General features: G+C 35.1%; 1 protein-coding gene across 1 annotated transcript; it reads left to right on the forward strand.

Annotated features, from left to right (window-relative positions):
- Positions 1 to 4,540: 4,540 nt before the first annotated feature.
- Positions 4,541 to 15,619, forward strand: LOC108357918 (zinc finger protein 729-like). Its single transcript, XM_017609001.1, has 8 exons — positions 4,541 to 4,952; positions 5,029 to 6,003; positions 6,101 to 6,453; positions 6,528 to 6,699; positions 13,145 to 13,393; positions 13,461 to 14,498; positions 14,552 to 14,904; positions 14,978 to 15,619. Exons 1-8 carry the CDS (start codon positions 4,788 to 4,790, stop codon positions 15,153 to 15,155), a joined length of 3,483 nt encoding a protein of 1,160 aa, XP_017464490.1. The 5' UTR covers positions 4,541 to 4,787; the 3' UTR covers positions 15,156 to 15,619.

Consider the following 15,619-nt stretch of genomic DNA (forward strand, 5'->3'; position numbering starts at 1 on the left):
GTACTTAGCTGGTAACTAATGTCACATTCAGCCTTATCATGAATTTCATTTTCCCCTAACCGGTTCATTTTTCACTTTACGTTTCCGTGTATTCATTATGGGCGGATGAAAAAATTTCGGGTGAAACTCACGATAAGGCTGAATATTTTGGGAAAACATAAACCTGTATACTAGGGTGCTCGATTATAAAACTTCACTGGTTTTCAATACTTAATCAGGGCTACCACAGAATCCATCGTAGCTTCGATTTTCGTGAAACCTACGAAAGTGCTATCACAGAATCCGAATGGCTACGAACGTAAATTCGAAATTCGTAGAGAGCATTCATTGAATCCGTTCGTTATGAATATTCGTACAGATACACTACGACGAGTTTATGCTGTCGGAAGAAAATTTAAAATCACTGAATCTTAAAAATAACGGTGAAAAGCTGCATTATTGTTAATAATAAATATTTATTATACTCCATATTTTTTATAGTTTGATATAATTCCATATATTTGTGTAAACGTAGACGTAAAATATAAATGGCATACATACCTACATATGTACATTCATATATTCATCTGCTAGACGCTATTTAATGAATGTTTTTTTTGAAGCGAGGAAATAATAGTGTAACAACAATTTATTAGGAAAGAAATCTAATTACTTTAATATCATATAAATTTATTTAAAAAAATACAAATTTAAATTATTTAAAAAAAAAATGTTTCTCTTTAAAAGAATAAGATCTAAACTAAAAAAAAAAATAAAAAAATAAAAAAATTTTATAAAAAAAGAAAAAAGCTCCACTGCCGACGACTCAGACTCGAACTCGGATCTCCCAATTGGCAGTCTAGTGCTTTGCTCACTCGGCCATTGCGACTGCTGGGGCAGCGTGAGCAAAATGGCATACATAAATGTCTATTGTTTCCTATGCACTTGCTGATTTCGAATCAACAATCGAAGCTGGCAACGATATTTTCGAGTTCACTCGGAATCAGTGATAGCAATTTTTTCGTATTCGTAGCAGGCATTCAAATTCGTAGATTTTCTACGATGGATTCCGTGATAGCCCTGATTATGAAATCATTTGCTGAATCAAATCCCCATCAGATCTGGTAGAATATATCGCACGTAAATGCATCCTTGGGTCTTGGACTTACAGTTGGAATTGCATTTGCAAATTTTATACTTACTGCCATTAGTGTTGCCAGTTTAGCTTTTTTGAGGCTAGATCTAACTCTTTTCTTTATCGAAATTTAGAATTTAGCTTTCATGGCTTTTTTCTAGCCTTTTTTTATTTTCAAACTAGCATTTTTTAAGGAAATCATTCCCATAGCGCGCCCTTATTCCGCTGCTATAATTGCAAATGCAATATAATCCATCGTTTCCTCCAAAATATGTAAAAACAATTACTATAAATAAGCGTTTCATAAGTGTTTTTTTAATTCCTTTCCACTTTGTTTTCCTTCATTCAGCTGTCTTCGAAAAACAACTGACAGCTGGGAATGCTGCACATGTTTCCGCAAGGGTTGCAGCATGTGGATTTTTCGTTTTGACGAATTACGAAAATTCGGGTTCTAGAATAAGGGGGTTTGTTTGATAGAGAGAAATTTATTTACCCTATAACTTTTACCGGAAAAGAGCATGAACAAATCAAACAACGACGTGGACATTATTTTCAGTGTCATTGCCTGCCTATACAGTGCCGGGTCTAGTTTAACAGCCTACTAAGAACTGCAACATGATGTTGTGCTTCCTCACTGGGAGCATGTCCGGAATCTTGTATTGTGGCAGGTCTGTAGCTTCGTCTACTGCGTCCTACTTGTCCCCGGCGGCCACACTGACGCTGCATAATTTAGAACAGGCTGGACATTATTATTTTGTATTGGCAATTGGGATTGTGTGCGCAGCGGAAGAAATCAGGACCTTTATTCTGTAGTTCTAAACGAAAAGAAGTTCTATCTGAACGCCTAATACGGCTGTCCCACGGCACCCCAATTACGTAGTTCGCGCTCTCATTCGTAATTCGCCATACAAAATTTTGAGAGCGAATTACCTCATTTGTTGGTAATTCAGATCCAATTACCATGCGAATTACGAACAAATCGGTGCCGTCTCTAATTTTTATCGGAAATTTATCGAAACTAGCTCACAAATCAAAACCTGCATTTTTTCTGAGTACGAAAAGTAAAGTTTATCAATGTGTATATCCCTAATTTAATACAAAAACTTATTAATTTTTAGGAAGAACCTACATTTTGCATAAATTTTGCAGCTAAGAAAAACAAAAACAAAACACAATGACAGAAGAGTTTCGGGTGGATTTGGCAACTTGGCCTTAAGAAACCCTCCTGCAAAAATCGTTGGACCATGTAGTCTATTTGTGGTATATTGGAGTACTTACAAAAGTGCTCCTCTGTCATGCTGTAGCGGACCTACTCGTGTCTTTGCACCAGCTTATTGTTACCCGATCACTGCTCGTGTTTTAACGAAATGTGATTGAAGTTCAGCATTTAAAAGTACATTTGCATATCTGGCTGTAACTGAACGTGTAGAGATGCTAGCTGTTAGTTCTTAGCTCCCAGCATGTTCGGGTTCGAATGTCGTCAGAGGCAACATGTAATTTTAATTTTTGTTTTTGGTTTTTATTCATTTCAAAAAAGGCATCTGCGAAGTGAAGAACAAAAGCGTGTACAAACGAAAAAATATAACGACAATGTCATTGGAGTATGTTAGGAGTAGTTTTGTGCTACCTGATGTAATGCAGAGATAATTTTGGAGTACTCCTTGGTCCTTCGGGAGTACTCTTTACATGCATGCATGGAGTAGTCGCGATTTTTGCAGGGTCATAGAAACTTTTATTGATATCTATGGTAGAGCACTCGGTTAAATCACATGTATTTACCCGAAACTGGTCTTGCTGAGATTTAATTCGATTCGATTCCATACCAGAAATCATTTATCACGAATGCCGCGATGCGGGCTCAGGCAAAGCAATTTCGCCTTGGGACCTGGCTATCGACGGTTACACCGAGGATTTTTGCATTGTTCAGTGTCTGAATTGGTACGCCGTCAATACCTGGGAACTTCTCTTTAATGAGATACGAAAGATAAATGCGATGAGACAGGCAACGATGTATTTTCCTACTGCACCACATTGCCCTTGCCCTTTCGTCGCATTGGTCTTTCGCATCGATGGTCACCCGTACTCACCGCTATTGAAAACTAATAGGCGCTTGGCTTTGTCCACAGAAGGATGCAGAGTGTATTCTTGGCTAAAGTAGCTCCACAGTAGGATAAAGTGCCAGTTTCAAGACGCGGGAAAATCACGTTGATTCGATTTATGTGGACGAAAATGCCCAACAGCGTCAGAAAAAAAGTAATACAAATTAACGCGATTTTCTAGCTTCTTGACACTTGCACTTTATCACACTAAATTTAATGAGCCATAAAACTGCATACTTTAAGTCTTTCTAAAATTTCTAAATAAAAAGTAGAAATTTTTGGGGGATTTTGGTAAAATTTGTTCACTTTTTGTAATTATTTTACAAAGTTTGAAATGTGGATTCATATGGTGCTTGTTATATGTATAATGCGCTAGACTTTTTAAAAAAAGTATAAAACTCGCATAAACAAAAGAAATATAGCCAAAATTGGTCAAAGTAGAAAGTTTCTACTAGCTCTGATCCAGTACTCCATAAACTTACGGGATTTTACACGAACTTGCAGGAAGTTGCAGGAAAAATGTTCCCGTACTCCGAAATCCTCCAAAATCCTGTAAATGAGAGCGACTTTTGGAGAGTTGTGTAGAGAATGAAGTTGCAAGATTTTACCGGAACTTTTTCTTCTGGTAAAATCATGAAAAGTGTCAAGCAATCACTGGTTGATGTTTTTACAGGAAAAATGGATTTTTTGTTCCCGTACTTTTTGTTGTTACTCACTTTTTACTCTCACTTCAGACAGTAATTTTGCTGTTTGACAGTTTTACAGGATTTTTCACGAAAAGTATTGGATCAGAGCTACTACTTCTTCCACCACTGTGTTGTTACTCACTTTTTACTCTCACTTCAGAGAGTAATTTTGCTGTTTGACAGTTTTACAGGATTTTTCACGAAAAGTATTGGATCAGAGCTACTACTTCTTCCACCACTGTGTAATAAAAAAAAAATTGTATGCAACTGAATAAAAAATAGCTCTGATCCAATACTTTTCGTGAAAAATCCTGTAAAACTGTCAAACAGCAAAATTACTCTCTGAAGTGAGAGTAAAAAGTGAGTAACAACAAAAAGTACGGGAACAAAAAATCCATTTTTCCTGTAAAAACGTCAACCAGTGATTGCTTGACACATTTCATGATTTTACCAGAAGAAAAAGTTCGGGTAAAATCTTGCAACTTCATTCTCTACACAACTCTCCAAAAGTCACTCTCATTTACAGGATTTTGGAGTACGGGAACATTTTTCCTGCAACTTCCTGCAAGTTCGTGTAAAATTCTGTAAGTTCATGGAGTACTGGATCAGAGCTAATGTTTCAACACTTCGATACTTTTGGTATTCGCGATAACTACTCTGTTCTTGTCAGAAAGTATCGCAAAAAGTATTGAGGTCGCGATACTACTCAGTACTCAACAGTACTCGATATTTTGTACTCGTATCGTTCTATTACTAATCCTGTATAGTAGTTATTAACCAAAACCCACAGTGTATATCCCAAAATCTCTTGTCAATCATTGCTTAATAGTATCAGACAGTTTCCAAAGCAAACAAATTTATATGAATGGCGAATAATTTTAAACGGCAATGACCGAAATCGAGAATGATGTTTGGAAACTTTGGTGTCGCCTCTGTGCTAAGGAGGATGCAAGAAATATCAACGTTTTCCCAGAAACGAATGGGGCAGCGGTAGATAAAAACTGCAGTTATAGCAACATTGTTAATTTTATTGAGGTGTTTTTTCGGGTTCAAGTAAATATAAATAGACATATACATACATATTTACACAGGCTATAAGATATATAATTTTATGTTGAAATTTGTTTAGATTGAAGAGGACCAAGATCCACCCCATTGGCTCTGTATGGAATGTTTTTCCTTAGTTTCGAACTTAATTTACTTCGCCGATCGTGTTCAAAGGGTGCAAAATATGTTCAAAGACATAAGAAATATAAGCTACAATCAAATACTAAACTTCCCAGAAATCCGCGAAAAATATAACTTACTCGGCGATGAGCTATTAATGTTCCAGTCTTTGGATGCAAAACCTACAGTTGAAAACATATTTGTTACCCCCGAAATAATGGTACAAAAAGCATGGGATAATGTTATGAATAATGAAGTAATATCGGATGAAGTGCAAAGTGGCGTACTTTTGGATGAGGTCGAATACAAAAGCGAGTTCGAAGATCCTATTGGTGAATTGATTGAAAGTGTTGGTACGGATATAGAGGATCATGATTGCAGTAATAACAGCAGGGGAAATAAAACCGTAGACAAAGTCGAAGCGAAGATCAACAAGCGATTCTCAGTAAAATATGGATTAAAAAAGCATGATAGAAAAGTGAAAACGAGGTTGTGCAAATCCGAGGCGGAATCGGCGAAGCACAAATACTTCTGCAACGACTGCTCATTGCATTTTCATCGAATTGGAAATTACAAAGCTCATATGAGAAAAAAACATGAAATGGTCGATGAATTGGTGCCATTAACATGCCCCCAATGTCCGAGGACTTTCAAAACCAGTTGGAAACTTGCCCGCCACATCAAGACTCATCGACCACTTTCCGAAAAGCGTATCTTTCCATGCCCGCAATGTGATCGAAAGTTCGGAACAAAGGATTATGTATCCAGACATATTCAATTTGTACATGAGGATATACGCCCATTTATTTGTGAGGAATGTGGAGAAGCTACACGCACGGAAGCAACTCTACGAGAGCATATGCTAATCCACACCGACATTACGCCTTTTGAATGTGAAATATGCAAAAAGGCTTTTAAAAATCAGTCGCGTCTGAAGGTGAGAAATAATTTGTTATAGATACATATATATATTGTGAAATAATGTCCGTAAATGTTTTATACATATGTTCATCTATATATACATACATATCTAGAATCACATGGATATACATAGTTCCAATAAACACGTCTGCAGTGAATGCGGCTTACAACTGAACTCACGGGTAACTTTAAATCGTCATATGCTCGTACATTCAGATATCATGCGCCACAAGTGCGACTATTGTGGTCGGGCATTCAAACGAGCAAAAACACTGAAAAATCATTTAATACTCCATAGTGGCCTGAAACCGTATTCTTGTGACTTTTGTGATAAAACATTTGCTAATGGGCCCAATTGCCGTACTCACAAGAGGAAATCACATCCGGAGGAACTAGCGGTATTAGAGGCTTCAGGAGAGAAAGCTTACACGAAAAATATACCTAAATTATCCGTTTTGAAAACAGTGTAAGTTTAAGATTTAGTTAATGTTTTAAATTAAAAAAAAAACTTGGGGTTAATATATATTTAATTCCTTTCAGAACGAAATCAGCGGAAAATTTGATTCCTGTTGTCTCTAAACAAAGCGGTAATTTTTCATTAGGAAGGAAACCAAATCGCCCATCTGATTTTAATGTAGGAACAAATCAATCAACCGCGACTAAAGCTAACTATTCTATTAAAGAAACGCCATCAAGTAACGAAACATTGTTTCAAGAGAAATCTTAATATAGTGACAGCTATAGGAACAATATTTTCCCAAAAGAAGAACGTGGTTTGTAAAATAAATATTTTTACAAGCTTTTATTTAATGGCGTTTTCGTTTCTACCGAAAAATGTTACCTTCTTATTGCCCTCTCAGCAAAAACACTAAGAACCGGGCAGTGAAAAGGTAATCTATTTTGTAGAAACGAAAACGCCATAACTTGCTATATATATATAGTCGGAATCAAAAGTTTCCACACACCTTGTTCTAATATAATAATACAGATTCCTTTCATGACATTTTCCTCTATCGTTTTTATGATAATATGGTTCATATAACATAACCAAATTAATCGAAGTTTCACACTTTATATGAAACTCGCGGAAATTCAACAAATTTCTCATACAATTTTCAAACTTTTTAATCAGAATTTTCACAAATTCTTCGGGTATATAGTTTTGTAGCCCATTTAATTAATTATTTTTTTTTTGTCGCGGGTGTTCAGCATTTTCTTCCATATAACGCACAAGCAAAATTTTATTTTGTATGGAGGAAAATGTGCTACACAGTTTTCAAAAACAAAAATATCGTACATCAACGGAAATTTTTAGCCACTTGGAAATTGCACTTCATTAAAATTGAATGGATACAAAAAAGTTTCTAAAAATTCCGATTAAAAAGTATGAAAATTTAATGAAAATTTTTGTGAATTTTATATAAAGAAGTACTCGTAATTCAGTTTATTTTTTCAGAATATTCAAAACGTTTTACATCATAAATATTTTTCGTTAATTTTTATTTAAAACATATAAATCAATCTTGCAAACTTTGTACAAAATTCACAAACATTAATTAAATCTGAGCTTGAGGTCGACTTGAATGAACTTTTTTTTTTGGGAAAAACGGCCTCAAGCTCAATAAAATTGTTGAATATAATTGTTATAAGGCCATAAATAACAAAAACAAAAATTAATTAAACTACAAAGAATTTTCATCAAAATTTCAAACTTTTTAATCAGAGTTTTTAGAAACGTTTCCATTCAAATTTACAAAAATTAATTAAACTTAAAAAATTTTCATAAAAATTGGAAACTTTTTAATTAGAATTTATAAAAAAAAAATTTCCGATATGCAGTTTTGTAGCCCGTTCAGTTTCAGTAAGTAAAGTCAAAGTTTCAAGTAGCTAAAGACTGCAGTTTAATTATTTTTTGTCTAGGCTGTAGCGCATTTTCTTCCATATAATACAATTATAGTTTGAAAAACTAAAACCTCCCTATTATAATTGCCATTCTTACTGTCATCAGGTATGTAACTTGAGAATAGAAATCTCTGCATCTTTTAGGCGCATCAATATTACATAGTTACATCCCGAGCTAATAAAAGGAAGGTAAAAATGGATTTTGTTTGTGCGCACTTTATTATACTGAAATTCAAAGCGCTACAAAAGTTTTAAGTTTGATCAAGTTTTGTGAATTTCGTACTAAGTTTGCTAGGTATATGTTTTTTTTTTATATACTGAGCTATATTTTAAATAAAAATTAACGAAAAGGATTTATAACGGAAAACATTTTGAATACTGAGAAAAAAACTTTTGGGTTATGTTTTGGAATGAATATTAGATTAGAACAAGGTGTGTGCTAACTTTTGACTCTGTATACATATATGTAAGCATGTTTGTTTGGGTCAAATCTTGCAATACATTTTTAACCAACTTCCAGATGAGGTAGAGACTTGAAATTTTAAACTTAACTCACAATTTGACAACGAATTGCGTGGAAAAGTTGGAAATATTGCCAAGTCTGACACGCTCTTTAGTCGTTTCGATTACCATGGTTTTACAAATTTTTTAAGGTGCAGTACCACTGAAACTACTAAAAGTGGTTGATTATGAAATTGTTATAATTTTTTTAAATTAAATTCAAATTTACCAAAACAGTTTGTGTTTGGTTTTGGTTTCATTTGCATAAAAATGGCTAAATACTTTATGAGATCGAGCCATATCCCATTAGGATTTAATCTAGGTAAACTTCAAAAACTAAAAACCTCTGTCCGTATTAAAAAAATAAAAAGATAACATTGTTTCAATAAGTTCTAAAAACGCCTAAACTAAGTTTTAGGTACAGACAACGGCAAACCTCCGAGTATACTTCTGCCATAAAAAAGCTTCTTCGGAGGTGGAATAAAACATCACAGCATCAAGAAGTAAAACACGAATTGGAGGAGAAGTTCGGCCAAACACGTAGAAAACGTTTAAGCGCCAAATATTCATTTATTGGAATCATATACATACAAAGCTCTACGACGACGGTAAAGCGGTCGGCGGTATGTCAACAGCTGTTTAGTTGCGGCAGTGAAATCCGTCCGAGTAAACAAAATTGCGACGGAAGACGGTTTCAGTCAGCTGTCATTTTGATTTGGAAATTATTAAATTGAAATTTTATTTTCTGTACGTGGTCATATGTTGACTTGCTGGAAACAAAATTGCATGCAAACGTTTGCAAACTTGTGAAAATTATAAAAATCATTACAATCAACCCTCAATCAAGAACGTGTACGCATGTTATTCTGGGTTTTGGTATAACATAGAACATCAAATGTTAATTAAGTCAAAATTGGTAAATTTGCACATTCATGCTTCCAGCATAAGGGAGAGATGATATGATATACTTTTCATTCCCAAATAATCTATTTACGGGTTTCCCTTGAACTTGAAAAAGCATTGAAAGCTTCAAAAAACTCGAAACTTTTATTTAGAGGTCAAGATTAGTATGAAATCAAAAAATCGGATTGTTCGATAAAAATTCCAGTTTATTCGATGTTCGAAAAATCAAGATTTCAAAAAAAAAACCTTTATGGTATCAATGTAAAAAAGTTGCACTAAAACCAATGTTAGTCGTTTCGACAAACACCAAGTTGTTACTCCAAATATATCTCAAGTTACCATGAGCAGCTGAGTAATTAAACGGAAAGAAAAAAGCTGCGATACTAAAAGGGAAAAACGACCCAACAAACATTAAGATTAGGTAACGATTAGAATTCTTATGTGTTTCTCTAAGGTAGAAGTTTAGAAGACGATTAGAGAAACTGTTGAGAATTATAATAATAATAATAGATTGGCGCTTACACATATGAGAGTGTTTGGTCGAGCCCATCCTCCGATTTGTAGCGTGCGCCTTGATGTCACACAAAGGGGAGGCGCCTACAGTTTTACGCCGACTTCGAACGGCGATTGTATTTTTATGAGAAACTGTTTGTCATGGTCGCCATTGCCTGCCGAGGGGCGACCGCTGTTAAGAAAAAAACCTTTTTTCTATATTTTTTGCGATGTTGTTTTGACCAGGACGATAATTTGAATAAATAAGTTTGTTAAATTTAAATATTCTTTAACCTTAATACTTGTTTACTTAATTAATTTAGTTGATTCCAATGATTTGAAAGGTACACAGCTGAAAAAAACTTTCACCCCTATTGCAAGTTTCGGCTAGTATTAGATAAACGAGTATTATTCGATTATCGCTTTTCCATGGTATTGTGAATGTTGATTTCTCGTTGAATAGCTTTTAGTCGCTCATCATCCTTCAACTGTTTATTTGTAGAAGGGGAAGCGCCTATAATTTATTCACACTGACTTATTGAACGAGACAACGACGTTCACAATACCATGGAAAAGCGTAAATCGAATAATAGTCGTTTATCTACTACCAGTCGACACTCGCAAAAGGGGTGCTTATGTAGTAATCGGAATCCAATCGCAACCAGGGCTCGCATCGTAACAGTCGTGAACGAGCAACTCGTCACGTAAAAATGCATATTTCGGATTATAACAGTCGTGAACGTACTGATCGTCTCACGCTCACGCTCGCATTGATCTGTATAGCAGGCTTTAATTCGGCGTTTCCACGATTCGTAATTCGCTCTCTCATTCGTAATTCGCCACGAACTACCTCATTTGTAGGTAATTCAGATCGAAATCGAATTACTAATATGTGCCGTGGAAACAGGGTAATTCACTAATTACTTACTTGCTGTCTCCACAGGCAAACGTTTTTATCTTGATAATGTTATCAGGAAAAATTTTACCAATGGAGCCCGCATATTGCTCTTGGCAAGCAATCATTATCAGAGCTTTTATCTTGATAAATATTGCCAGCAATTTGATACTTTGACAGCAATATTTTCATATGCGCGATAACTTCGTAGCGGCAACATTATTGATATATTAATATAAAAGCAAACATTGAGCTGTTTTCCATTAAAATATTTTTTAATATGTAATTGGGAGTGAAATAGCTTATTTTTTTAATTTTTGAGTGATTAAATCCGGCAAAAAGAGCCACCTTACAAATGCTTTTATCAAGATAAAATATGCCCACGCACAAATATTGCTCCTGATAAAATTTATTTCAGGCAAGAAAAATGAGAGTTGGTAGGCAAACAATTTTGCGTGTGGAGACGGGCTACTAACGAATTACTTAGATAGCGAATTACGAAGCGTGGAAACATCGTATAAGGAGACTAGCAGTACGTTCACGACTGTTATAATCCGAAATCTGCTTTTTTACGTGACGAGTTGCTCGTTCACGACTGTTACGATTTTAGCCCAGATTCGTTTTAGAAAGGTTATAGAAAATCTGAATAACGAGAAATATACACGTAGAACAGGTTTTTTGCCCATCTGAAAGAATTTTATAAATTTTATAAAAATTTATTATGTATGAAATGCAACCTTTTAGACACTAGCTGGCAGGGAAATTTGCAAATTCCTGCACGTTTTTCTACTTGAGAGAGAATTATTTCTTACTCTCTGATATTTTGAGTGATGGATATATGTTTGTCTACATAGCACTGACTTTAATGAGTGAAATCATCGATAGTAAAGGTATAATTTAAAAGCCATGTTCCGATCCGTAATTCAGCTCAGTATCACAATCAATTCTCACGAGAACCATCTGAACATTTTTTGTTGCGCCGCGGAGAAATGCGTATGGAAGCTGTTCTGTTCCCACATGCGCCCGATTTTACAAGATTTTCCAACAAGAACAATTTTTGTACGCGACCTCAGGGTTTATTAAAAAGCATATCCTTTCAAACCTGCAAATCTGACACAGTGCTTTTTTTTTAGTAAATATGTCGTGTAGCGGATTCAAATTGCGAATATTAAGACATTTAATTAATTTTAAATGATACCGTCAGTGCGATTATTAAATTTGTTGGCCAATTTATTGCGCAAATAACACAAACCACGGAATACACAGCTTTTTACTTTAGTAATTGTTATTGTAGTTATAACAGCATACAAATTCGCAAAGGAGTTTTTGGGAATGATGCTGGAGTGACAGTTCTTGGCCATATATAAATCTGGGTCGTTATGGTAACGTAGACCCGACTGCCGTAGTAATTTGATACGCCTATTCGTAGCATTGTTGATAATGGCGTTTCAGATTATCAGATTATCGGTAGTGTTTTTCACCATTATGATTATAAATTGTAATTGGTAGTTGATAGAAGTGGGAAACTATCGATGGTCTTCGCTATTTCTGCAAATACTATCGATTCTATCGCGATAGTATCATAATTAGCTGTGTTTTCTTGGGCATTGATCGGGATGTAAACATAAAATTTGCACGAAAATTCAACAAGCAACAACAACGACATGATTCTGATACATATCTGTAGCAAAGAACGTAGATAACAAGAAGGGACAACTCGTTATAATTGTGGCGAAAGTGCGCAACAGGGACGTGCCTTCTCTTTTGCCCTAGTGCGTTTTTTGATTGGATTAAAAGAGAAGGCACGCCCCTGTAGCGCACTTTCACCACAATTATAACCAGTTGTCCCTTCTTGTTATCTACGTTCTTTGTCTGTAGTTCGTTGCTGTAACTTTTCTCTACCGATTATTTCTGTACTGGTAGAGAATATACGTCATTCTGTACTACTCATTAGCAGTAGAGAACAAGGCGGCGACATCATATCTCAATTCGCCTTGGTCGAGAATTGTTACAGAAACGAGCTACTGGTTCAATTTATGATCTGTGTTTTGTTTCACTAATAATATGGCAGTATTGTTTGGTATTATTGAAAAATTAATGTATACACAAACAGATATTCTGCCATTGTTTCTTTTAACTTGTTTCAAATAAATCGCCTTTATCTTAAAAATGTATTTAAGTGAATATTATTCAATTTATTATCTTAATACATTTTCCATTGCTCAGGGTGCAATCTTATTTTCTATCATTCTTGGAATCGCGAATATTGGATGACAGTTCCTTGAAGTTTGACACGCCGATTTGGGGACATCGGTAAAGAAACTATCGATTGTTTTTAAAACCATCGATAGTGTTGAAAAATTAAGACTATCGATAGTACCATTGATAGTTGTACACCTCTAGTAATTAACGACAAACAAGAAAATAGATAACACCAGAATTGCTAGGTTTATAAAACGCTGAGATTTTCAATGAATTCGCGCATACTTTTAAAGTAAAACAAAATATGCAAGCATTAAATACTTCAGCAAACGAAGGAAGTTGTAACACCACATCGCCACCTGAGGATTGGCACTATTGGTGCCGGCTTTGTGCGAAAATGGATATTCACAGCCAAAACGTATTTTTTTGTTATGAACCTCTTACCCTAGAAAAAACGGATGCTAAAGACTCTACAATGGTCAAAACGATCGGAAAACATTTTTGCGTGCAAGTATGCTATTCAACTTTATTGCTTATTCTTTATCGCATAACATTTTTGTGTAATATTTTTTGTGCAGATTAAATACGATGACGACCTTCCAAAATCGTTATGCACAGGATGTGTTTCATTGTTGTCAACTCTCACAAATTTCGAAGAACATGTTGCCAAAGTACAAAAAATGTATACTGCCTTGCAAACTGGTTACTACGGTAAAGATATAGACTCCCATTCCGTTAGAATGAAGTATGACATTTTGAGAAAAGACGGGGCAGAGTTGTTCATAAGCCCATACGAGGAAAAGTGCGTTAATGAAATAGCAGCAACTAACTTAGAAATAGAAATAAAAGAAGAAGACCCTAATAACTGTGCCCAGGTCGATGAAGTTACATGTGCATTTGAGGATGTGGAAGCAGAAGCTGAAGCCGAAGATCCATTTGCCAGTGATATTGACATTGATCACGATGAAAGGAAGATATTTTCTGCAAAACGATGCAGCGAAGCCACTAATACGCTAGATAATAAAATTTCCCACATAAAATCGTCAAAAGAACAACGTAAGAAACTCAAAACAAGACTGAAAAACACTGAACAGGAAGGTTTACTTACAGATGATAATAAACTAAAATTAATACAAAGCGAAAAAAACAGTCCCGGCAATAAGTCCAAAGGATGTCTTGATGCATCTAAGCGAGCGTCAAGTGATGACAAATATTTTTGTAGCGACTGCTCACTGCATTTTCAGCGTCCTGGTAACTATCGTATTCATATGAAGAAAAGACATGGAAAGGCATTAGAACCTTTGACTTGCCCCCAATGTCCGAGATCCTTCAGAACGATATCTGGGTTGAATGTTCATTTAAAAAAACATGTACCATTGTCTGAGAAGCGAATATTTCCATGCCCGCAATGTGATAAAAAATTTCCGACAAAAGAATATGTAGCCACACACATAAAATTTGTGCACGAGGATTTTCGTCCATTTATATGTGAAGAATGTGGCGAAGCTAAACGTACGGAAGCTGCTCTAAAAGAGCACAGGCTTATACATACTGACCTCGCTCCTTTTGTTTGTGAAATATGTAAGAAAGGCTTTAAAAATAAATATCGCTTAAAGGTAAGCCTGTCCACTTTATAATTTTATAAAATAACTTGGTAGTTGTTTTACAGAAACATATGGACATTCATAGTTCCAATAAGCACATTTGTAGTGAGTGTGGGCTCGAACTGAATTCGCGTGTAACTTTAAATCGACATATGCTCGTGCATTCAGATATTATGCGTCACAAGTGCGATTATTGCGGCCGAGCATTTAAGCGAGCAAAAACACTGAAAAGTCATTTAATACTCCATAGTGGTCTAAAGCCATATTCTTGTGACTTTTGTGATAAAACCTTTGCTAATGGAGCTAACTGTCGTACTCACAAAAAAAAATCTCATCCAGAGGAATTAGCTGCATTAGAGGCGTCAGGAGCAAAGATATATACTAAGAATATACCTAGGTTGGCTGTGTTAAAGACAGTGTAAGAAGAAATATATATTTAAAAAAATATTGTTTAACATACGGACACCGCGGTATTTTAATATTTATTTCAGAACACAAACAGCAGAAAACCTTTTTCCTGTTGTCTCCAAACAGAGCGGTAATTTTTCAATGGGTAGAAAACCGAAGCCTCCAATTGATTGTAATGTTGGCACAAGAGATTTCCATATGCCCACGAAGGGAGATACGTCTTCTGAGGTCGTACCATTAAGCAGTCAAACAGTTTTTTAAAAACAAAAGTTCGGAGCCCGTTACTTGCATAAAAATAACGTATCGTAATTTTCGTAATAAGAAATTAGACATTAGTATTTTTTGTAAAGATGTTTTTTTTTTTTATTCTGTATGCGTGTACATACATCGCACGTTTGCCGAAAGATCGTCTTGATAGGGAAATTCCAAAATGCGAGAAAAAGGCTTTAAAATACCTAAAATTGTCGAAAAGTGATTGTTTTGACAAATTTCATTATGAGACAAAATTGACAGATAACATGAAATTTCTTAACACATAAAACAACAGCTAACCACCCTTTCAGCAAGCTTAACTCAGTTTTTTTTATTCGGATTGTGACGTTCTTCCAACAAACGAGCGACATGTAATTGCATGTAAAAATATTTTAAAAAATTAGCCTAAAATTTTTTAGACTATGACAGCTTTATTGGTTATAGAAATACAATAATGTGCTGTTTTGTCAATA

This window comes from Rhagoletis zephyria, unplaced genomic scaffold (genome assembly GCF_001687245.7).
Source record: "Rhagoletis zephyria isolate East Lansing unplaced genomic scaffold, Rhagoletis_zephyria_1.1 Rzeph_scaffold_00182, whole genome shotgun sequence".
Classification (NCBI taxonomy): Eukaryota; Metazoa; Arthropoda; class Insecta; order Diptera; family Tephritidae; genus Rhagoletis; species Rhagoletis zephyria.